We start from the raw sequence: 26353 nt of genomic DNA, 5'->3' as shown, positions 1-26353 counted from the left end.
TGTTTTGGAGGTTTTGTCAGTGACTTTAGAGACACGATACTAATGTTTCAAATGTATAATGTTCTTTTCCAAGTATGGAGAGGGAGGAGAAAACGACAAAATAATAACTTAAATATTAGGGGGAAAAACACATCTATCTACTAGAGATGCTCCGATCAATCTGCGTCCGATCACGATCGGCCGATAATGCCGATAATCGGATCGGATCGGAGTTCTCAAAATAAATCAGCAGATTGGACCTCCCGTTCCAGAGATAATGGCCAAAACGTCTTTAGTTTAATGTGGGCTAGTGGTGTTTTTTTTCTCTCTAGGCTGCTGCACCACCACATACAGCAGCACCATGAAAGTTTCATGGTGCTCTGCTGTATGTGGTGGTGCAGCAGATATTTAATATCTGGGGGACGCAGTGTTGACAAACATGCCTCTGTTTAACGCCATCAAAGCCCCCCTTGCAATGCACTCCCTTCCCAGACCCCTTGTTAGGATGTTTACTGCAGTGGTGGAGTAATATCTAGTAACTGCCTTCCATTTACATTTCACAAAAGTTTTGCTCGCTGTGTCTCGTTATAGCCACACAAGTTTCTGACTTGCGGCCACAGTCGCGCTACTTTTCAGTTGTGTGGTAGGCCTACTTTTATATGGATTTAACTGTAACAGAAAGTTCTATCCACAGTCCCATCTCCCAGTCACGGAGCTGGGACCATAGAGTATATAAAAGGATAGAGACTGAACTGGCGCGAAGCTCCGCCCCCCCAGCTATTCATGTCAGTGGAAGTTGCTCAGTGGCGTTTTGAAGCACCCGGAAGACTGCCGGAAGTACCGTCTCAGAACGTCTACTTCCGCATTTGACCACCAAAATGTGGTGGTCAAATGCGGAAGTGCAACCGAGCGCTCAATGTTAAAGCCCAGCTGCACGGGGTTTCCCGGTCATGAATCCACGGGTCCGCCTGTAGTCCCTCCTCCTACCACTAGGGCCCAGAGCTTCAACGTTGAATAGCCTCACTGGCCCCTTGGTTGGGACTGACACACAGAGACGCGACGACGAGCAGCACGTTCATATCCAGCTAGAAGCCAGAAGTGTTGCCTGCCAGTATAACTCTATGGCAGAAACAAGCAACCTAGGTCTATACAAAATAAACCAAAAAGAAGCAACACTGGTCGTTTCTGTCCAGTGTTGCCAAATCTGTTTATAAGCGATTTTGGGATTATTTTTGTAGATTGCTCTTGGCATGAAAAACCACTGCTCTAAAACTATATTAGACAAAGTTTGAGCCACAAACACATTGCTCTCGCTCAGTTGGAAACAGTTGTTTGTGTTGAATGTGCTAATTGCACAGAATTATTAAAAAGAGAGAAAATGGGCACGCCATAAAAGAATGCACATTGCACTTGTCTTTTCATACATCATGTGGAAATAAGGTAAATAAAAAAAGTAACATTAATCAATTTTATCAACATGCCCCTGGCCCCTTGCCATTTTCATAATGTGGCCCACAGAGTCGGTCGGACCCACGGTTGTCCAGACCCACCACTAAAGGCCTCTGCCTGGGCTCTGGACAGGGCCCCTGCCCAGCATCCATATATGGAGCTGGCCTGTTCTGACATCATTCTGACGTCTGCATAGACTCCATATTTGGGCATAAAAGGGACACAGACATAATATCTGGGTGGGGCACGCATATCCAACTTGCATCGTTCCAAGTAGGCCAGTGCCCAACGGGCATCGCTCTAGTAAGGAATAAAATGGAACAAAAAAACTGTGGAATGATGAGAAAGGGCAGTGTGCAGTTAACTGGGGAAAGCCATCTTGAGGTGGGTTTTGAAAGCAGTTTTGAATATTGGAGGGTGGGGTGCATTCCACAGGGATGGGGCCACCAGCAGAAGCTTGTATCGCCCCAGGTACGGTACTTGCTCCTGGTGACCTCAAGGAGGTTGGCGTCACCACTCACCAGACATGGATTAAGCCATTCAGGACAGGGACCCCTTTTGTTGTTTTAAGCATTATGTTATACTTTAGCTATTGAAAAATAGCAGATCTACAAGCTCATAGCGCAGCACCGAGTGCGCTAAAGTAGCCTTTTCTACAAGCAGAGCTTGTAGAATAGGCTACTTTTGCTTATTTTAACACATTATGTGCCCTTTTAATCTTTCAAAATGGCGACCCAGGTTGCCCACTTTTTAGAAAAAGAAAAAATATATTTATTTTTTTTCGTCTGTGGACGTCTTGGGCACAAAATGTGTTAAGATTAGAGCATTTCCAGTGGTCGAACTAGCATTATTTGCAGAAACATCTTCCACAAAACCCTAATCGCCTCGGATGTTTTATATGAAAGCAAACGTTAAAGCCTCAGTCTGTGGATTCTTCACCTGGTTGATTGGCAATATGTAATGGCAGGAACAAAATCACTAGTACAACAACATAATGTAATTCACCATTTGTCAGCCTTCTGATTGGTCCCTGACTGACTAACCATAGCAGGCTCTTTCTGCCTTGTTCCGCCTGGTTCCGCCTTGTTTATGTTGAATTTGCTAAAACATCATTTTAGGAAAAAACTCAAAACAAACATGATATGCCCAGTCACCATGCTGCACCTGTGATGTTCCTTTTTACTGACACCAAGTTTAAAATAAGAATTGAACGCACAGAATATCAATATGAAGCAATTGAAAACATGTTATTTCAATGGTAGTGGATGGAGAGAGGATATTTGTCCAACCCCAAAACTGCAACCAATGGGTGCGAATAGGGGCACAACCATGGGCGGGACTTGACAAACGGTGAATTAACGATATTGTATTCAGTCGTGACATTTTATTTTGCTTTAATCCATGCTCAAGCCAGCCAATGGAGGCTTAATACGCTCGGTGCAACAACTAAGTGGACAACTAAGAGATCACTTGGTTGCATGCTGAAAATCGCAGATCTACAGACTCGGACGGGTTGTGAGCTTGTAGATCAGCTATTTACAGCATGTATAAAATCAGCCATTACTACGGCATCAAGGCACCGCCAAAATTAATTTTAGTCTACTAAATCAACTGTAGATTTAGTCGACTAAAATCTTATGATATTTAGTCAACTAAAACTAGAGTGTGTGTGTGTGTGTGTGTGCGTGTGTGCGTGTGTGCGTGCGTGCGTGCGTGCGTGCGTGCGTGCGTGCTCTCCAGCTATCATTGTTGCCAGACAGATAGTGACAATAGTAGCATATCAATGATGTTAATGACATGAAGTGTTTTATATGCCACGTTGGCAGCAGCCCGTCAAGCAGCCATACATACATAACATACACACATACATACATACATACATACATACATACATACATACATACATACAGTACATACACTTGGCCTTTACCAGGTATACCATCAGGTGGCTAATGAACCAAATACAAATCTCAGAAGTTGAAGCAGTTTTTAAGGACCCACTTTTAGGCCAGCATGCTTTTGCCTTTTTTTAAGCCTTACCCATTTTAACCAAATACATAGGCTACGCACCACGTGATTCACAGTTCACACAGATATTCCCGAGGGAGGGAGGGGGTAAATAGCTATATATTTTTATGACGATAAAAAACTCCTTTGATGTATAAAGTGAGATATAGAGGCCATGCATGACTTTCTGTTTTGTCTCCATTTAAAAATATAATTTATTATAATAAAATAAATAAAGAGACAATGAGAGAGGGTTTTGTGATGTTCGAGAGAGAGGGATTGTCTGCTGTTGTCTGCTGTGTGTGTGTGTGTGTGTGTGTGTGTGTGTGTGTGTGTGTGTGTGTGTGTGTGTTCGCGTGCGCGCGGGTCATCATCATCATCATTTGCACTACAAACAAACGGCGACTTGTCGCTTCGTTTGCTGCCAGAAGGTGCATCATGCCAACCAGGCATGTGTCCCAGAGTGACTCCCCCAGCAGTGGCCTCGTGCCTGCAGGCCACATGAGGCCGGAGGTGTGAACATGGGAACGGGGCAATAAGGTGAGGACAGTGACACCTCGTGGGGCATGGAGGTGACACCTTAAGGGTGTCATTCGACGTTCACACACCTCGCAGCACGAAGACAAAGCAATAAAAGGACGCATTCTCCCACGCCACCACGGGTGACCCAAACCCTATTCAGTTCAGTATAGGCTATATTTGGACACGCACGCGACGCATATGGGCTATAATATATAGTGCAGTACGCCCAATCCATATAGCTGGGGAGACACATGCAGTGCGCACACACACACACACACACCGTGTTGAGGCCAGGGAGGCCGAAGTGCTATAATGTACTTTGAAAATGGATATATCACAGCGCGTGCCAAAGCGCGCCCTATAGCTGCCATGGCTCAGGCGACAATATGCGTGTGTTCGATCGCGTGCCATCTGTGTATCTGTTCTATCGACCCTGTTGTGTTGTGTTCTCTCTCTCTCTCTCTCTCTCTCTCTCTCATTTACACAAGTGGTTTTCAACCAGTGGTCCGGGGAGGACTGATGTGGGGGTTCCAGGTGGTCCGTCCACTCCTCATGCAGTGAAATGATGGAGAGTTGATAACCAAATGGACCCTTATAGATCTTTAACTCTTCAGGGCGTAAAACAAACAAAAAACCGTCTGGGTCCATTAAGTGGATGGTACCAACATCAATAGCCTGGACAACATATCCAACGACAACAAAATATTGTAAAGACTTAGGTCTGAGTGGTTAACCGACCGACGTGGCTTAAATACATGCCGAATAAAAGGGGTTGAAACAACCCCCCTCCCTCCCTGTCGCAATCCGCCCATTATCATCAGATTTATCAGAAGGAAGCCACGCGCCATGGCTTCCCTTTTCCTTCCCACACCTGCGCCGCGCGCGTGGCAATAAGGTCCCCGTGGGGACTTCAAAGAGCGCGTGCTGCCGCGTGCGTGCCGTGCGTGCAGTGTCATTCATTTCCATTCATGTGCGGCGTCCCTTCTCTGTTCGCCTCGCTCCTCCACGCCTCACACGAGGTGATTGATTTACAATAAACTATAGCTGTGTGTCTGTGTGGAAATGATAGAGAGATCTGAGATAAGCCCATGTGTTGGCTGCTCTTATAAAGAAAGGCAATAATAGGCCTGTGATATTCAGTCACGTGGGTTTATTCAAGGTTTCATATTCTTACTGCTGTTTAAATGTGACAGATGAAACTGTTGAATCTTACAGTGAGTGAGAGGAAAGTGTAAAGGTAAGAAGAAGTTCAAAGTTCACGCCATATAACTGTAAGACAATAAAACAGTAATATATAAGACAGACCTGGTGTACTGTGGGCTACCCAATTAAACCCCATTTTAATAATTAACGCACTAAATGAGTGTGTGTGCGTGTGTGTGTGTGTGTGTGTGTGTGTGTGTGTGTGTGCGCGCGCGCTCACGCACGCACGCGAAGCGTGCCTCGTGTCAGCGGAGGCACGCGCTGGCCCTCATTACAATGACAATGCGAGGCATGCAGGTCGCCAAGCCACCAACATGACAGGCGCAATTACACCGTGTAACACGCACGCACGCACACAGGCACACACACACGACATACACACCGTTTGTCTCCAAACACAGTTTAGTATCCATCTATCGTGCGTGCGTGTGTATGAGAGACAGAGAGAGAGAGAGTGTCAGAGAGAGATAGCCATATGTGTCTTTCAGGTGACTTACTGTACACGCACGCACGCACACACTCTCTCTCTCTCTCTCTCTCTCTCTGTGTCTTGGGGACATAACAAAAGGACCCCCTGCCTGTGGCACGCGACACCACACAAAAGAAACATGCAGAATGCAGCAAGAACAGAAGGAGTCTCTCTCTCTCTCTCTCTCTCTCTCTCTCTCTCTCTCTCTCTCTCTCTCTCTTTAATATTTTTACGTTTTAATGAAGCATTGTGTAATGGTGTGATGTGGCAGTTGCGGCAGTATTTAATAGTAAAGGTACTTTTAAAATATGAATTATTAAACTTGTCACGGTGTTATAGTTTCGCTTTCGGTGGACCGTGGAGGAGGAAGAAGTGGATCGCTTGGGCCCCCAGGCATGCGTTCGTGCGTGCGTGCGTGCGTCCCTGCAGTGCACCGTTTGTCTGATGATGTGTCACCTCGACAGCGCGTGTCGACAACACGCAGGGCCATTAACGCCATGCATTTTGTTCTATTGCCCCCAGAGCCCCCCCTCCCCACACCCCGTACCGTACCCCCCCCCCCCCCCCTTTCGGCGGCGAGAGCCATGATGAATGTCTGCTATAATGCAAGCTATTTTAAGGCTTGTTTAAAAATATATATATATATTTGTTTAAATTATTATTGTTATCATTTTTTTCATAGATCTGGTCGCTTATTATTATATTATCTCACGCAATCTGGCAACACTCACTCACTTGCCCCTAAAAACCCTTCAGAGAGGGAGAGAGAGAGAGAGAGCCACGCGCGTGTCTCTCTCTCCTGGGGCCGCACCACCTCCTCCTCCATGCCCCTCCTCTCCCCCCTCCCCGCCCCCCCTCCTGGGGGAGGGAGCTTATAAGAAGCCTCACACACACACTGCCCCTCAGGTTAGATCAGAACGGGCCACAGAGTCCAACAACACACACACATTAACACTCAGCAACCAAAAGGAAAAGCTCTCTAGTGTGACTGACTGACTAACTGCCAGCCAAGCGGAATTCAACTTTCTGCTCTGTTTTACACTTTTATTCATTCTTATAAGCACGCTATTTTTGTTATATATATTTTTTTACAACTATATTATTCTTCTTTTATTTTTCCACATCGGATTATTATTTGCGTTTTGTTTTCTGTTCCAATAACGCGGCATATTTCTCAGTTTTTTGGGGGAGAACAGTTGGATTTATATTGTCGGACAGTGTGTGAACGGGACTACACACCGTGCTCTTGTGTCAAAATATGGCGCGTTTCTCATTACCGACATGTCTTTTACTTTTGATATCAACGCAACTGGTGAGTAGCATTACTGAACTGAACCTCAGCGCTGTGTGTGTGTGTGTGTGTGTGTGTGTGAGTGTGTGTGTATGTGTGTATGTGCGTGCGTGCGTGTGCGTGCGTGTGTGTGTGCGCGCGCGCGCCCGTGTGCGTGCGTGCAACACCGCATGCGCTTATATGAAGAAAAAAAATCACACCCATGTGAAGTGAGGGGCGCTCATTTCATCATACATCATCATAAACACTCACAATTTTGTGCACACATATAGGCTACACGAAAAGCTGGACATAGAATTAAAAAAAATAGAATAGGAAATTGGCACTCTCATGCGCAAAATGAATGTCTCTCTCTCTCTCTCTCTCTCTCTCTCTCTCATGAATTGTTTTAAGCTGTAGTAGCCTATACTACATTTTTGTTTATTGCCCTTGTCATTTGTCCGGTTATAATGTTGAAGTGTTGAATGCTTAATGGACCACATTAATGGACCACGATGGAAACAAACATTTTGGCTTGTTTCCTGTGTGACTTCACCCATTTGACGTTTTCTTTATTTTCTCTCTCTCTCTCTCTCTCTCAGGTGGAGTCGTCGGGGGTGTTTGAGCTGAAGATCCACTCCTTCAGCAGCGCGCGCAGCGTGTGCAACAAGCAGCACAGCAGGGCGGCGCTGCTGTCCGACTGCCAGATCTTCTTCCGGGTGTGCCTGAAGCACGCGCAGGACGTCATCGACCCCGAGCCTCCGTGCACGTACGGCACGGCGCTCACGCAGATCTTCGGCGCCGACCGCAACTCCGTCACGGAGAGCGCGCCCATCAGCGTGCCCTTTCACTTCAAGTGGCCGGTATGGAGAAAATAATCACATTGTGTGTGTGTGCGTGTGTGTCTGTGTGTGTGTGTACTGTGCTTTTGTTATAGTTAGTCAGTGTGAAGCACAACAGCTGTATTGTAGCCCTTTAGGCTGCTGAACAGTGCCACTTTAGGTCACCCAGCTGTATTTTAGTCCAAACTCAAACGGACATACATACATACATACATAGGGACAGACACACATAGCTGTTCATTGGAGCGGTTAGGCACCCCCCCAACACACACACAATTATGATCATGTTGGCCTGAACACATACCTATCCTTGTATCTTTTCTGTTTTTCGCTCATGCTAAATTGTCTTCGCTGAAAATAATAGCCGTCCGACCTGCTATTTTCCACACAGAAAAAAGAGGGGTCTTAAAGTGGTTAATAATTGACCAACATGCGTGCGTTAAACCATGCATATGATCATCGTATACGTATGTATGAATTATGCAGATGTGGAATGAATTGGTTTATGGTTTATTAATGGCCGCAACGTGTATCATATTGCAGGGAACATTTTCGCTGATCATCGAAGCCTGGAATGCAGAGTCATCGGATGACTTGTCAACAGGTAGGAAATGCTCTTACATACCTTCACCACTATGGGGCACTGGTATTTGAATATTTCCAAAATTATTATATGTCAAAACTGTTTCTGTGTGTGGGGAGGAAGGGGAGAATGTTTAGGCCTGTCACAAAGATGCAAAAATGATATTTTACTCCAATATCTGACTTTTATACCACTTAAATGGTACAAGACGGTTTCTCCAGATAGGGTAAATTGCCGATCACATATCGAGTCATTTGGAGTGCGATAATCATCCGATCGCCGATCAGACCGAGCATCTCTAAACTGAAATCAGTCGTGCGAGTCGAGAGACGACGGAGAGACTTTAACCCGCGTGCGTTTCCGTTTCTCCCCCCCGGCAGACAACCACAACAACCTGATCAGCCGGCTGGCCACACGGCGGCGCCTGGACGTGAGCGAGGACTGGTCCCAGGACGTGCACCGCGGCGGCGCGGTGGACGACCGCAGCGAGCTGCGCTTCGCGTACCGCGCGCTCTGCGACGACTACTACCACGGCGACGCCTGCTCCACCTACTGCCGGCCGCGCGACGACACCTTCGGCCACTACGCCTGCGACCCGGCCGGGAGACGCCTCTGTCTGGCCGGCTGGACGGGGGAATACTGCTCCGATCGTAAGATTTTGTTTGTTATTATTCATTCCAGTTGTGTTCGCTATGCTCCTTGATCGTATATAAGACTGATCTGATGCTTTTAAAACCCCATTTTAGACAAACATTTTAGACAAACATTTTGTGTCATGTCAAGGACCCCCGAACATACATGTAATTGGCCGCCGACCCCCATCTGAGTTAAAAAACGTTCGCCATATCGTATCCAAAAAAGTAAAGGTACTTATGAAGTCAGCCAGTACCACCTATATACAAGCCCAGGTGCGAGAAAAATACATTTTAAAATGTATGATTTACTCTATAACGGTTTGGGGGGGAGGAGGGGTAAGAAAAGAGAATAAGGGGTTCTGGCGCAACCTTGGAATTGTTAAGTCGAGCAGTTGTCAACACCATCCTGGGGTGCTGCGGCAGTGTGTGAGTGGATGTAGTTGGCTGAGGTCTGTTCCTTTTGTTTGGACCCCCCCCCCGGGCACCCAGGCGGGGCCCCCGGCCGTCCGCTTGCACACACACACACACTCACACACACAGGGACACGCGCTGGAACTTAATGTGCGCTGCCTTGCGTGAAAAGACATGGCATGTGTTGCTTTTGTTGGTGAAAGACCAGCTGCTTCATTGAGCACTTACAAATACTTCTTCTCCGGGAGGTGTGTGTGTGCGTGCGTGCGACAGAGAGAGAGAGAGAAAGAGAGAGAGAAGGGCCAGGTTGGGGCAGAGAGGGGAAGGGGAGGGAAGGTTGTTTTGTGATGTGAATGAAGAACAAGGCTACATGCGCGCGCGGTGCATACGCACACACACACACACACGGACACACACACACACACGTGCCACCATCCATACTTACAGTATCTTCTCTCTCTCTCTCTCTCTCTCTCTCTCTCTCTCTCTCTACTCTTTCCTTTCACTTCTTCCCATCTCTACCTTTCCCTCCCTCCCTTCCTCCCTCCCTCCCCATCTCCTCTCTTTCCCTCCATCCATCCATCCTCTGTCTGCCCCCCTCTCTCTCCCTCCCAAAACAGCCATCTGTGCTCCGGGGTGCTCGGGTCCCCACGGCTACTGCGAGGTCCCGGGGGAGTGCGTGTGCCGCCAGGGCTGGCAGGGCGCGTCCTGCAGCGAGTGTCGCCAGCACCCGGGCTGTCTGCACGGCACGTGCGCGCAGCCGTGGCAGTGCAACTGCAAGGAGGGCTGGGGAGGACTGTTCTGTGACCAAGGTGAGTCCACCAATGAAACCCCATAAGACCCGCCGCGAGAGCAGATGCTTATATACAAAATGTCTTCTGAAAATCATGACGGGGGTTTTCTGAAAAATCTCATGTTTCTACGTATATAATAATGGTTTAAAAAGTGGTGACACCGATGCGTTTACGCCCCAAATGGGTTAACCGAGGCTTATAAGGTGCAATCCCAAAGGGACTTTTACTTTACCTGCAGGGCACCATTGTGACACTCAGACAACATGCTCATACAATTTACAATTTCGGCATTTAGCAGATGCTCTTAATCCAGAGCGATTTACAGTAAACAAGAACAAAAAAAACAAACATGGTAATGCATCATATACATAAAAAAAAGTCATCCTGAATCATACACCGCGAAGGTACAGCATACGGTCATCGGCAAATGTATTGACCAATTCCAATCATGTTTATACCCGTGCTCCATATGGCATTGAAAATGTCTATTATTAAGCTTACTATGTTAATAGAATACAAAGGGATCATTTACCCCTCAAAGTGCTGTTTGGTTTGATGCTAATCAAACCTCTGCTGTCGCTAACTAGCAAGTGCAATCAACAGTGGTTCTCAAACGAGGACCACCGTTTTGGTTTCATTTTATGCTCCCAGGAGTTACATTTTTGTTAAACATTAACATTAAATTAGGTCCATTTGGTTTCATTTTACGCTCTCAAAGAGTACAGTTATTGTTAAACAGTTGGTACCACATCAATACATACAGCATGGAAGTGTGGACAAAATCGTATCCAACGCTAACAAAATATTCTTTAGTTTTGGGTCTGCGTGGCAGAATCTTCATCAATCGGTTTGTCCGAATGTATAATAAATAATGACATGAAACATGTTGAAAACCACAGTATATGAATTCAATAACAAAGGCTTTAATTTCAGCATGCTAACTTGACTAGAGATGATATGCTGTAGTTTCTATTAGCGTGGGATCCCCATTGATGATGTCATTGGTGGGCAGGTTTCTGAACATGTCGTACACGAGGCCCCTTTTCCACCTTAAAGAACTAGAACTGGTTCCATTCTTTTTCATGGTGGTTTATCTCACGTCGGCATCTTCCAACCTGAATAGTGACACTGAGGAGAAAAACTGTATGAAGATAAGAGGGTGAAGTTGGTCCTTTCAAATGTTTAACCCATTTTGACCTGAGATCAGATTCTAAAAATGTCTTCTACATCCTGACACTTTTCTGAAAAAGCTATGTTTCTATGTCAGTCGGTCTTCGATTTTAAAAAAATAGCAGACCTACAAGCTCGTAGCGCGCCACTCGGTGGCGCGCTACGAGCTTGTAGATCTGCTATTTTTCAATAGCTAAAGCATAACATAATGCTAACACCAAAAGGGATTCCCGCCCAAAATGGGTTCAAACTAATCTTTACCCGTTTAGGACTAATTAACCAGGAACGTGAATAAAGTCACGTTAACGCATATAATTATCTCGGAAGTGTCGCCAGAGGTGATTTAACATGCTCTCTATAGCGGTGCTCGCGGGAAGTGAGACACAGGATGCTTCTGTTTTAGCATTACATGACTATAGACACCTTTTCTCTGTCGTTTCACACGTCATTTCAAATCCACTCGCTTCATTTGAAAGTGTGAAACGAGCGACGCCATTTGACCGTCAAACAGATCCACACATTTGCGGATCAGAGTAGAGTGAGTTGAACCACCAACAACAAGACAAAAGACAAAAAGATTTTCACATCCATCGATGGATAAAATATGTGTTCCATGGAACAGCAAAAATAGATTTGAAAAGGATAATTGGGGTGAGAGAGGTGGGGAGAACTTGATTTTGTCAACATCGACAGAAGGAAAGGAAATAAATATAAAGTGCTATATAAGCTAAATCTATAAAATAAAAATATCAGCAGAATGAAGTCATATTTACTTGGTGTCCAAAAACAAGGGATTATCCCAATTAAGATACGTAGCATAGCAATGTCATAAAGAGTCAGTTTATGAACCCCGAAACAAAATCCCACGTGTTAAAACTTGGCTTTTGTCATGCGTTCAGAGCTGTGAGCCTGGGAAACTGGAGTGCTTTGAAGTACTCCCCCCCCCTCCCCCCACACACACACACACGCACACATTTAAGTGTACCCTTGAAAGAGCACACTTATCTCACCTGTGACATCCTAAATGAGCCCCACGGTTCATGTGGTGAAGGACACACTTGTCACGTAGGTGTGACGCCAGGCTTGTGCCGGTCGTCTCTAAAAACTCTGGGACAAGTTTAGAAGCCATGAAATGACACACTCACACCCGTACCTCGTCCTAGCTGTCTTCTGCCTTTGTCCTTGCGTGCGTACGTGCGCGCGTGTGTGCGTGTGTGTGTGTGCTACAACCCCCCACCCCACCCCAAAACAGACAATGAATTCCCCACCGTGGTTCCGTAGCCAGGTTCAGCAGCCATCCAGTTGAGTTCACTGTCTCTGTGACATTATCATTACCATGTGCGCTTTGATGAGCAGCTAAAATATGAATCCAGCAAACTCAGTGCTTTCCAACATGAGGCTCTGAATAGGTGAACAATCCACTGGCGAAGGAGGCTAATCCATCATAAGGGTCTGTCAAAGGAAAGTGATCCCGACAGGCCGGCCTGGTGACAACAACTCAATTCAATCCTTGATGACACTTAATTCTGGGAGTAAATGAATTGTAGTCATCTGCATCTCTGGCTGACTTCCTGTTGATTTTTGGGTCATGGCTCCAAGAATCTTCTTTTTGTAAGTCCGGACATGAAACATGCCGTGCATACCAATGTTGTAGTTGTGTGTGCGTGTGCGTGTGCGTGCGTGTGCGCGTGTGCGTGTGTGTGTGTGTGTGTAAGCGTAATGTATCAACTCAAAACTTCTCACTTTAATTGTGCATATTAAATAATTCCTTCCAAACAAGACAAGACAAACACAAACCGTTAAACCAATTGCTAAATGTGAAATTAAACCAAGGTTGGGCAACTCATATCACATATAAAATCTGTCTGTCATCGTATTACTAGCATTGGTTTCCTATAACGCTTGTATTCTTTCCGCAGACCTCAACTACTGCACCAACCACCGGCCGTGCCGCAACGATGCCACCTGCACCAACACGGGCCAGGGCAGCTACACCTGCACGTGCCGGCCGGGATACAGCGGCAGCGACTGTGACATGGAGACCAACGAGTGCGACAGCAACCCTTGTAAGAATGGAGGCAGCTGCAACGTAAGTCATTCACACACACACCCCGCAACGCACGTCGGCGTTGCGGGGTAAACTAAATAGTGAAAATGAAATAGTAAAAATGGCCACAAACTACAAGCTCCACAGAAGCTCCTTAACCTCAACACGATGGCAGTGAAGAAAACAGAAGGGAATAATAACCGCTATCAGCCTCAACGGCGATTGGTGAATTATTTTGATGGGTGACCAATGAGTTTCCACTGGCCACGGTGATGAGAGCCTGACTTAGAGGCACGCTCCAGCAGTTTGGCGCTGATGTTTTGGGCATTTCCCCTCTACCCTATACTATTCTATTATTAGTTTTGCATGTGTTTTATCACAGGATAATTGCGTTTATTCATTAGTTAGAAGTTAGAAATCTTTGAACTCGGGGAGTATATGTACATTGTTACATACGTATGTAACAATGTGTTTTAACCTGCAGCGGGTGTGATTTTAACCCGCAGCACGGGTTAGTTGTAACCGGCCGCGCGCGTCGGGAGCGACGGTGTTGTCGAACTAATGCCTGTCGGACTGTGTCTATAACAAACGTTATGCACCCAGTATGTAACAACCCCTCCTCTCTCTCGCTCGCCAACAGGACCTGGAGAACAACTACTCGTGCACGTGCCCTCAGGGCTTCTACGGGAAGAACTGCGAGATCAGCGCCATGACGTGCGCCGACGGGCCCTGCTTCAACCGGGGCACCTGCGTTCCGGGCTCGGCCGGGGGTTACAGCTGCCAGTGCCCGACCGGGTACACGGGCTCCAACTGCGAGAAGAAGATGGACCGGTGTAGCAGCGAGCCCTGTGCTAACGGTAAGATGCCTTGCTATCTTACGCTCTCATAAATGGCAGCGTTGGTACATGAACGTGTGTGCCACGTTGCCATAGAGCTTTTTTCTCTCTCTCTTTGGTGGTTTTACAATGTCTTTCACATTCACACAAACACATTCAACACACTGACGATGGACGCTCAAGGACACTTTCGACATGCAAGCCAAGAGATGCCATGGGAATCGAACCAGGAACCTTCCCATCCCAGGATTAACCACATGCCGTAGTAGTAGGCGAAAGAAAGTAGTTGAAGCAATTTGGTGTAGAGGGGAAAAAGTAGTGTTGGAAAGTAACTACTTTTTTAAGCACCGTACTGCAATTTTGAGTATATTTGTTTACTTGAGTGTTTCCAATCTTCAATACTTTTACTTGTACTACACTACATTTATATGTTACCACTAGTTACTTTATAGATTTGGATTATTATTATTACAAAACATAGGCTAAAGTAACCACATTTACTTACTCATAATGGTATTCAGAATGAGGTTAATGTCATAGCAAAACAAAGTCAGGGAGGTACTCCTCTACAATGAACGATGCAGCTGAGGGTATTTTGGAGCACAACGACATTGTGAGAAATGGTATTTATTAACTTAATAATACAAAAAAAAGATATACAAAAAATCTATTATGATCTTCTCACTGAATCATAGTTAGAAGTAGCCCGTCTATAGAGTTTAAATGGACAGGTATCAGTCAAAAGGGAGACATCAAAGAGGAAGGATGGATGGGGAAGGATCAACATATGGAATGTCAGAGCAGGTTCTGACATCCACATACTAATATTAATATATCAGGCATCTCCATATATGGGCTTAATTGCGACAGCAATCGCATTTACTATGATATGATCCCTGATTTACTATCATCCCTGATGATGTCATAGTGATGTCACGAGACCTGGGCACAATATATGACAAATTGAGTGACAGAATTGACGTGACATAAACGTACATAAACAGAGTGTCCACCAGCACGTATGAAGTAATATAATACTTATTTAAAATGCTTTATAATTTGTTATGTTCATTGTTATGAATCATTATGAGGATTTACAAGTGATTATAACAAAAAATATACAGTGATATATAAGCTGGTGCATTATGTATGTGTGTTTATAATTCATAATAGGGATCCATTGTGTTTCCTACCTAAGAAATTACCATGTTACCAGTAGTAACAGTAGTGCTTTTGGTTAATAATAATAATAATAATTTAGCTTTATATTATGATAGCATCCCCAGCTCTCTTCAAACACAAAATTACGTTTTCAGGTATAGGATATGAAACCCCAGGGATAAACAAGTGGAATTGCGCGTGAAGAGAGGAAAACACTGGCTCTTTCAACTTTTCTTTTGTTTCATGAATATGTTGGTAACAACATATCAAAAGTCCTAAGAAATCCCAGCGGTGGAACATATACTGAACGATGCTAAAATAGGTGATGGTACCCATAACAACCAAAGGCAAAATTCTTTCTTTCATTCTGATTTAAGTAGCATGTGACTTGTCAAACTAGGGGTTTTTCATGATTGTGAATCCATCGCAAGCATTTATTTTGCACGAAAAACACTCCTTGTGCTAAAGAACGGCCATAGCCACTTGCCCAAATGTGATAACCATCACATTTGTGATGACGGCTATGGCCGAAACTGGAGCAGTGGAGTAGCCCACGCACTTTTTAATATATTGTACCCTTGAAAGAGCACACTTGTCATATGCGTCCAGAGCTGTAAAGCCTGGGAAACTGGAGCCGTGGAGTAGCCCACACACTTTTTTTGATTGTACCTTTGAAAGAGCACACTTATCTCACCTGTGCCATCCTAAATGAGTCTTGGTCTATTTGAAGGACACACTTGTGTGACACCGGGGCTTGTGCCGGTCGTCTCTAAAACAGTTGGGTCTCTGGGAAAGCCTTTAGAAACCTAATAATGTATTTAGCCCAGCAAGCTCACACTGCTTTCGTGTGTGTGTGTGTGTGTGTGTGTGTGCGTGCGTGCGTGCGTGCGTGCGTGCGTGCGTGCGTGCGTGCGTGCCTTCCAATCAATCATTGATTGATTGATTGATTGTGGTCGAACAGGGAGTAAATTGCTTCGCTACTACACCTGGCCACTATGTCTGAAGCACCTCCCACCAAGTCCACATGTAGCTGTGAACAGATTACCCTACAGCTACTACAAAGCATCCACGTGCACTCTGTTCATTAACCACTTAATGCCACCGTGTACTTTAGTTGACCAAAGGGCCCTTCGGCGGCAATCGGTACCCCAGCTGTTTTAGCTTTGCTGCATTTAGGGGATAACGACACTTAACGAGGGGTTGCTAGCTTGTAAATCAGTTCTAACGCGGTATAAATGAACCTTCACGTGTTTGTGCTTCAACTGTAAAGTGGCCAGAACTCTCCCAGGGAGGGGAGGGTCAATTATAGGGACTCAGTGGGTGCGTTCGGAAATGTGCACTCGCCTATTAGTTTGCATTGCACAGTGCGCTCAATGCGCTATTTCCGAACGCGCCCAGTGTGAGACATACAGTGGTGGAAAGTCACTGTGTTTTTAGGTTTTCTGAGCCCAATTGCACCCAAAAAAAACAGAACTTTTAACATTCAGTAGATTTTAAGAGTCCACAAATCCCATATACTGTATGACATAAGAATTTTCCAGCAGATGTACACTGTTGAGGGATTTTGCCTGTTTTCATTGCAGCTCAAAAAGCTTCAGAACACACATATAAAACAGAAAATCCACTGAATGTTCAAAGTTCAGGTTGTGTGGGCGTAATTGAGGAAAAACGAAAAATAGAAATAAATGAAAATTAATGTCATGAAAAGTAAAATGTTTAGGTATTTGTAGCCTACTTTACATTCCAATAGCCTACCTTTACTTCTACTTCTCAGAACCAAACATTGCCCTTTTACTCCACTGCATGTATTTTAAAACTTTATTTACTAGTTACTTTGTAGATTTTGATGATTATTACAAAACATACAGAGCTTGTAGATCTGCTATTTTCAAAATACATTTACACATTGAGAATCAAATGCTAAATACACTGTTGATCTGAAACAGGAGAAAAACAACAGCAAAAAAAACCCCAACAACTGTAAAATAAGACAACAAAGTAAAATAAACAATAAAAGGATATACGCATCACTGAAAAGTACAGGACGCACCCAGCAGCGTCAGCAGACCGGCAACCAAAAAAAGAAAGACCGCAGAATCTCTGAGACGGGATTAGAAGTCAGGTTATAAAGGTGGCCCTTAATCTGATTTGATTTGCGCATTCCATACAGTGAGGGGGCGACGACATTAAGGGCATTGCAGTAGTCCAAACGCGTGGTGATAAAAGCATGATGGGCACACACTCAAAATCACTAAAAAGAAAGCACAGACTTGATTTGAGCGAGCAGCCTCGGATAATAAAAGCTTGCTCTGACCACAGCATTCATGGTCAAATAGTCAACGCTAGGGTTTTTGTTGTGTGTCTTAATTCCCGCACGCACATGTTCCACAGTTGATTTGCAACTTTTATTTTATTACTAACACCACCATGTTGTTGGTCACGAGAGCAGATTTCTGCTTCAAAATAGCATGTTAGCCGTGAGTTGTGAAGCATCTGTGTATACACTACGGTAGGTTTGGCACTCACATGTGACCCAGCTGTCACGTGGCTTTTCTGTCATATGCGTCCAGAGCTGTAAAGCCTGGGAAACTGGAGCAGTGGAGTAGCCCACACGCTTTTTTTGATTGTACCCTTGAAAGAGCACACTTATCTCACCTAGTGCCATCCTATAAATGAGTCCTGGTCTATTTGAAGGACACACTTGTCACGTAGGTGTGACACCGGGGCTTGTGCCGGTCGTCTCTAAAACAGTTGGGGTCTCTGGGAAAGCTTTTAGAAACCGTGAAATGGCACACTCTCACTCGTACCTTGTCCTGTCTGCCTTTGTCCTTTGTGACGTCTGCACAGCAGTTGGGGGGGTTCAACCTTTCTTGTTAAAGATAGCTGTTTGATCCCTGTTTGATCCCTGTTTGATCCCTGTTTGATCCCTGCTACGATATGCCATGTCTGGTTCCTACAACTCTTAACAGTGCTGTTACCTATAGCCGAGATCGATGGATCAGAACTCTCCTCTGAAGTTAACTGGTGGGTCTAGTTCTTTGAAAGAACAGGACTATGCTGTTGACGTTGGTACTTGGAATGCAAGTACCCCCCCCCCCCAACTAAAACAAGAACACATAGTCCTACTCAGAAAACAAACAAAATGGAGCTTGTTTATCTGAATAGGTGGACAGTCTCTTATACGTAGCAGGGCAGAAAGGTCTAACATCCTGCCTGCTCAGGACTAATGAAAGATCTTAAATAAATTAGTCCATCGGTTTACTTATTGTCCGCACATATGACTTTGTTTTTTTTCACGTTGACTTGTTCTCATATCTAGAGGTTTCTTGGGAGACCAGTCGAGTGGCTGCAGAAGGATCTGGGGGACGTTCCCTTTCTTATCTAACACAAATACAAAACGCTGCCTCAGAGGGCAGTTTAACGTCTGACAAGTCACCTCAAGCTCAGCTGACATAAAACACAAGCTTCTCGTCTTCCCTGGGAGGTCTCGCTATACAATCTCTCATGTCCATCAACAACACCAAGATATGCCAATCCCACTTAGGTCTCCCAAGTGGGCAAGAAGGTGCGATGTCAGGAACCGGCACAGTTAAAATCTCCGGTTTCACTCTCGACATCTTAGGTTACAGCGCTAACCGTCAACTTGTTAAGATATCGCAAAATGGCCCAATTTGTAAGTCCTTGAAACGCGTAGATCAACAGCTGTAGAGCGTTTAACATGACCTTTCCTGACTCGTACCTTATGCACACAGTGAGCGCAGTGGCAAAAGCGCACTATCAGGGTTCAATGTTCCTTTTACTGCACCTGCAAAGTCCTTAATGGGTTTAAAAGTGTTTCAACTCGTCAGCCAAATGAGATATCTTTAAGAAGTAGTAGAAGATAGCCGATCTACAAGCTCACAACGTGGCGCCTTCGCTGTCGCTCTGCACGTCAGCTTGTAGATCTGCTATTTTCACTAGTTTGGGTCCCGGGCAAATTAACGTCTAATTTGGGTTTGGGGTCACGTGGGCTAAACAGTTTGGGAACTGTATGTTTTTGAGTTTATGAGTTCAATAACACTGGGCATTTCCAGCATAGATTTTGAGTCCCAGAGCTGTGGCCTATAATGCATATTGAAATGGACATCTTTCAAATGCTTTAATTTCATTCATTCAAACATTCAAAACAAATGTTTAACGTTATTCCATTCAACATTTAAAAAAAGTTAGAATATAATATCCTATGAAGAAAACAAAAGAAGGGAAAAATAAGAGATTGTCTATTTTCTTTCTGTTGTATTAAATTATTTGCATATAAAAAAAGAGGGCTTCTCAGTGGTTAAATCACTCTCTTGCTTCCAGCCATGCATGCAGTAGCTTCGGGCTGCTTTGTTTTGAAATGCTCCTGGAGTTCCACACTGGAATGTTGAGGCTGGCACCATGCTGATAGACCTGTCTGCTTCTGCTGACTGACAAGCATGCAGGCAGGCAGGCAGGCATGGCAGGCAGGCTGGCAGGCAGGCAGGCAGGCAGGCAGGCAGGCAGGCAGGCAGGCAGGCAGGCAGGCAGGCAGGCAGGGGCAGGCAGGCAGGCAGGCAGGAACACTTGTCACGGACAATTTGGGGAACCTTTCCACAGAGCAGTGTTCTCTGTTGTGTCCACTGGGGAATTCCTTTCTTTCTTTCTTTTTGCCTTTTCAGTTTGTTTGGCAGAAAGTATATACGCTTGTAGAGATTGTGTGATTTTCTTAGCAACACCCTTTCCTCGTGTTCACGATGAAGTTCTGGAATACTATACCTATATCTGAAGAAGCCACTCGCATCACTGAAGTAAAAGATGGTATATTAAGTATAGCCTATGTATGCTTAAATTCATATTTAGAGAATGTTTCAGATGTAAAAACAAAAATCTGAGATGATGGAATGATGATGATAGTCATGGAAGGGGAAGCTTCTGAAAGATTTGTGGGCCAAAGAGAATCAACTTCAAAATCTCAACAAAATGCGATTGTTAGGAAAATGGTTTACAGATGAAAAATATCACTCGCTGTACAACATTCTTGACTCTTGTTCTGATTGTCTAAACAATGTTTGAGGTCATCATTTATTGCGTGATCAGCAGGCTGCTAAATGTTTTTTATTATGAGGCGAACACTTAATGATAGCCTCGACAGATAACGCTGACATTGCAAAACACAGATAATCGTATCACGAGAAACTCGGGCGCACGAGCACGCACACGCACACACACACTCACACGTGCACATGCACTCACATGCACACACTCCGTGTTTTCACGCTGACCTCCCCGAGGTCCTCATTAGTGTGTGGGAAACGCTACTTGCACATGTGCAATCTCACTTTTAGCCTCATTCTTTCGTGTGTGTGTGTGTGTGTGTGTGTGTGTGTGTGTGTGTGTGTGTGTGTGTGTGTGTGTGTGTGTGTGTGTGTGTGTGTGTGTGTGTGTGTGTGTGTGTGTGTGTGTGTGTGTGTGTGTGTGTGTGTGTGTGCGTGCGTGTGCGTGTGTGCGCACGCGCTCCCCCTCCTAACAAATGTGTAAAGTGTGAAGCTGTTTGTCTGGAGTGTTGCAACGATGCGCGCTAGGCATGCTAAACACGCACACACACACACACAAACACCATATAAGGACGTGTCTCTGAGTGCACGGCCGCTCCAACGACCTCTCTGCCGACCGTGTTGCCGAGTTCGTCCACCTCTCACCGCTTGTGCAACTTGCTCGAGAAAGAAAGACGCTTTATAGTCTTTCTTTCTTTCGTTGCTTCGGTTTTAGTTCCCTCATTCACTCCCCACGTGAGTCGTTGCCAATTCCCATGGTGCACTGCAGTCCCTGTCACTAACCCCCGCCTCCCCCCCATACACACACAAACACTGTTTACCTGTGGAGACTTTTCACAAGCGAGCGAGGGAGAGCGAGCAGTTTCACCGAGAGAGCTTTTGAACTTAGAGGGTGATTTATTATAAGCCTCACAGCGTGTCACGCCGCAATGCGACTGTGAACAAACAACACAACCCCCTAGGGCTCGATCCCACAGAATCCACTCTCAACTCTCCCGAAACCTGCGGAAACATTAGTAACTCTGTTCGGTATATATATCGCCCCGACAAACGGGAGGCAGGAATTGGACTCTTTCGGGCTTTATAGTTCTGGAGTTGTCCTTGTGATGGATTAGTTATATAGTCTAATACGATTCACAGCCGGCTCCAGTTACATGGCCGAAGCGGTGCAGCGATACTCGCAGCTTCCGTTGTTCAAAAAATGTTACATTTTCTTTTACATCATGTCATGAAAGCTTTAGGCTGACCCACTATGCATTCCGAATGCAGATCCTTTGGTTCCATCGTGTGTATATACAGATATGTCAGGGACCCCCTGGAACCCCCCCTCAAGGACCCCTGGGTTTTCACAACCGCTGGAATGTTTTCGTCTTCCTGTCGAAGCACTTCACCCTCCTTCCCCTGCATTTCTTGGCTAGCCTACCATCTCTCGCTCTCCCCCCCCCCCCCCCCCCCTCCCCCCGCCGCCGGTGTTTACAGTAAAGATCTTACTCAACTCACTTTAATCTTAAAGACATACTACAACTTTTTCCATGTTGGTGCAAAAAATTGCAATTCCGGTTTGATTTTACACTACATTCTTCTTAAGGTATATACGTTCTTGTCAAGAGATGTGGCACTTTGATTTCTTGCTTGATATGCTTTGTTAGCCATGAAGTGATCGCCTCTCCTTGAATCAATCAAGAGGTCATGTTTAGATCAGATTCTGGGGGGAGGGGTCCCTGGAAAAACGTATTTTCAGATGGGGGTCCGTGGCCAAATACAGATAATTCTGGGGGTCCTTGAAATGAAAAAGGTTGAGCACCACTGAGATATAGAAACATAGGGTTTTTCAGAAAACTGATTTAGAAGCCGTTTTTCTTTCTCCAGAATCGGCCTCAGGTCTAAATGGGTTAAATAGTTTACATACTTCCCTTGATGGAGTCCCGTTGATGTTCTCCTGCTGTTGTGTCAGAGGATGAAGCCTGACGGGAAATAGATGGAAAGATGCCAACGCATTGTGAGCTTTCCATATCTGTCTGTCTGTTTGTTTTCATTGTCATTCATCCATCCATCTTCAACCGCTTATCCGTAGTCGGCTCGTGGTGGCAACAGCTCCACCAGAGTGCTCCAGACTTCCCTCTCCAGAGCAACATTAGTAACTTCCCAGGCCAGTGAGTCGATGTGTTTCCTCCAACTGCGCCTTGGTCTGCCCCAGGGTCTCCTCCCAGTGGGACGTGCCTCGAGGACCTCCCTGTAGGGAGACGCCCGAGAGGCGTCCTAACCAGATGCCCGAACCACCTAAGCTTATTGTCATTGTCATGTTTCTTTGTTTGTACGACCAAACTAAACCTCGCTCTCTCTCTCTCTCCAGGCGGCCAGTGTTTGGACCTGGGCCACAGCGTCAAGTGCCGGTGCCGCCCGGGCTTCTCCGGCCCGCGCTGCCGCACCAACGTGGACGACTGCGCGGCGCCCGGCGGCGGGCCCCTCCCCCGCTGCCACAACGCCGGCACGTGCGTGGACGGCATCAACGGCTTCACGTGTACGTGCACGCTGGGCTTTGCCGGCAGGGACTGCTCGGTGCGGGCCGACGCGTGCACGGCGGGCGCCGACGGCGCCGAGACCTGCCTCAACGGCGGCACCTGCTACGCCCACTTCACAGGCCCCGTGTGCCGCTGCCCGCCGGGCTTCATGGGAGCCCGCTGCGAGTACCCGGTCGGGAAGAGGGACGTCGTCGTCGTCGTCCCCGAATCCACAGCGACGGTGACGCCCGAGGGGACGAAGGACGCGGCGCTGGCCGTCTCCTTCGCCCTGGGCCTCGTCACGCTGGTGCTGCTGGTCTGCGCCGCCGTGTTCGCGCTGCGTCTGCTGCGTCGGCGCGCGCGCAAGATGAAGTCTGCGTCGCAGTGCTCCGTGAAGAACGACCTGGTGGCCGTGAACAACCGCAGCGTAGGGGGAGGAGGAGTGGCGGCGGCGGCCAGCGGCCTATTGCTGCCGGGAAGCGCCAGGGAGAAGGAGGCCTTGATCCTCCCGGGCGGGGGAGTCGAAGGAGGGCGGGGCTTCAAGGTGTCCAATAAGGACGCCGCGGCGCTGGTGGCCGACAGCGACCTCCTGTCGGCGGCGACGTTCAAGAACAAGATGGCCGAACGCAACCTGGCCAACGAGGAGGAGCGGAGTCGCCTGGCCATGAAGGCCAAGTTTGACATGTAAGTGATCTCATTGTCTTGTCCTGTCTGTCTGTCTATCCGTCCGTCCGAAGGCCAATATATACTTTGAGTGACAATTGTCGAACAATGCGCCACACCACGCAATCCTGTCAACTTACTTTGTATCTATCAATAAAGGCAGAAAAAGACCCAAAAGCTATCTTAAACATAATGCATAGAGACAGGGCAGTGGCCTCAGGATCCAGGATCTTAAACATAATGCATAGAGACAGGGAGGTGGCCTCAGGATCCAGGATCTTAAACATAATGCATAGAGACAGGGAGGTGGCCTCAGGATAACATAATGCATAGAGACAGGGCAGCGGTATTCCAGGAAACCAGGATCCTAGAAACCTCAACATCAGTCTAAACAACATGCTATCTAACTTAGCAATCTGCACATTGATACTGTAGGCTACGAGGTAAACAATGAGCCTGGCATCTAACATGTCTACTCAACTCCATCTGCTCGGGTTTTGCTCACCCACTGTCTGTTTTCTTGTCGATGTGTGAAAACATGCCAGAGCTCGTCCCGACACAGGCCCGTGTATCTGAACATGTCTTATCGCAGCTGAAGTGCGCACACACACACCCATGTGCGCGCACGCACGCACGCACGCACGCACGCACATATGAGGGTTGTTTACTTCTTGCTGTTTTCTTATACTAACATTCCTGCCTCTCTCTCTCTCTCTCTCTCTCTCTAGCAGCAAGAGATGTGACTCGTCCATCAAGGTGCCCTCAGTGGGTGGGATCTACCATCCTATCTTCATCATTCCCGAGCAGGGCGACCAGTGCGTGTTCGCGACAGAGGTAAAGAAAAATGCCAAATTCCCAAAATGTTCCAAATATAGCGATGCTAGACGATGCGCGAGCGTTGTCTCGGTGAGCTTGTCGATCTGCCGTGACACTGTTGCACAACAAAGTATAAAATAGGGTTGAGTGTGTATGTGTATCTGCACCCATGAATTGTACGTGACGTGAAAGGCTTAACTTATTGTGTCAATTCTTCATAAATGGAAAATGGTGCATCTACAAGCTCATAACACGTCACTTTGTGCCGTGGTTATGGGTTTGTCGATCTGCAATTTTTTGGACAAAATCGTGAAAATGTGTGCACGTCTTTGAATATAATTACATTTAAAGTGAACGTCTTCATCTCAAATCTTTACTTCTGGGCCAAAATAATGTTGAGATGGGGGCCGTGCATGGGGCCAAATACATATTATTTTGGGGTCTCCTTGTCTTCCCTCTACCGCTTGCCTGATCCCATGTGAATGCAGCGGTAGTGGGTTAAGTTGGTAGCTGCCCAGAGGCAAGATGAGAAGAGGATGGATGCGGTGCAGAGAGCAGAGCACATGTTGCAGGTGTCCGAGGAAGACGCAGAAAACAGAAAACATGTGCCGTGGAATCCGTAGGAATGGTCTCACTTACAGAGTCCATTATGAGTTTAAAATGTTTTCTCTTTCTTAACTCATTTAACTCATTTAAAAAAATGATATATTTGCATATTTGCACGCAATCCTCATCACATCACTGAGCCGTGTGTTCTCATCATCTATGCCCGATGACTAACTCAAGTCTTTCTGTTTCTTCCACCCCAGGTGTAGCCCTTCAACCTCTGATAGCACCAGCCCCCCCGCCGGGAGTGACAAGGAGACCGCCCTATTGCATCTCTCGTCTCGCCAAGACCCTCCTGCAAGAGCCTATCAGCACTGCGGGAGAGAAAAGACCGTCCTATCATCTCTCATCTCGTGAAGACCCTCTGCGAGGGCCTGATCTGTTGACATATAGCACCAGAGGACTAGCACCAGAGGACTTACTCTATATTCACTTATTTTATTTAATATTTATTACTGCTGCTCAATGGAGGTGGAAAAACAAACAAGCGAGAAAAGACTTGGTTATTCTTTTTTTTTTATACATATATATATATATACTTATATAATCATATTCTTTTTTTATTGAACAATGGCAATTCTCTGAAGACAATGAAATGGAAAAAGGAGGATTGAGAAGAAAGGCAAGCGAAAGCAGAAAGACGGAATGCCTGGCACTATTTTGCACTATATATTTTTTTATCCTTTATTTGTAAGCATTCCTGTTAGTTTTTTTTTTTATTCTATTTAAAAATGAACAAGAAAGAAAGGAGGACTTGAACCTGGCCAATCAGAAAAGACCTGGTGCCTTAGCAATGTACTTTACAATCCCTTAAATGAGCCGTCAATCAAGTCTGCCAGAGGACCCGCCCCCGCTTTTTACACGTTTGGGAAACGCCTTCATACTAGACGTTTTGATTCTGGAAATCAGGAGAACAAGATGGAATATATCTATACCCAAAGTCTACAAATGTGTCCCGGCTGAAAGCGGGAAATGGACATGTCTGGTGATGTGGTAGACAAGGATCATATGACATGGATTCTATGGATTTTTCCATGGATTTTATTGAGCATTAATTCCTGCGATGTTAAAGAGAGTCACGCCGTCCACTCGTCCAGTGCGCGAGAATCAATCAGACAATTAACGTACTCCCTCCAAGTGCCTCTTCCTTAAAACAAAACCACAGGCAAGAGTCGGCGATGACTTGTTTACCATCATCAGCGACGCCACAGATCCACATGCGTGGAAGCCAGCTGTTAGTCTTGGTTTGTCAAATCTCCCATTTGAACACATTCACTGCCAGATATGAATGAATGAATTATTCCACCACCTGCCCGATGTCTTCACCCTGAAACA

General features: G+C 46.0%; 1 protein-coding gene across 1 annotated transcript; it reads left to right on the top strand.

Moving 5' to 3' along the window:
* Positions 1 to 6887: 6887 nt before the first annotated feature.
* LOC306932961 (delta-like protein C) lies at positions 6888 to 25375 on the top strand (the record flags this gene model as incomplete). Its single annotated transcript, XM_079514932.1, has 11 exons — positions 6888 to 6941; positions 7502 to 7762; positions 8285 to 8345; positions 8705 to 8974; positions 9991 to 10182; positions 13254 to 13423; positions 14022 to 14238; positions 22786 to 23617; positions 24325 to 24430; positions 24907 to 25031; positions 25222 to 25375. The coding sequence occupies 11 exons, from the start codon at positions 6888 to 6890 to the stop codon at positions 25373 to 25375; spliced, it is 2442 nt and encodes an 813-aa protein (XP_079371058.1).
* Between the last annotated feature and the right edge of the window lie 978 nt (positions 25376 to 26353).

The sequence above is a fragment of the Electrona antarctica genome (assembly GCF_951216825.1).
Source record: "Electrona antarctica genome assembly, chromosome: 11".
In the NCBI taxonomy this organism is placed as follows: domain Eukaryota; kingdom Metazoa; phylum Chordata; class Actinopteri; order Myctophiformes; family Myctophidae; genus Electrona; species Electrona antarctica.
The sequence above is the reverse complement of the archived record's forward strand: the minus strand, read 5'-3'. Positions and strand labels throughout refer to the sequence as shown.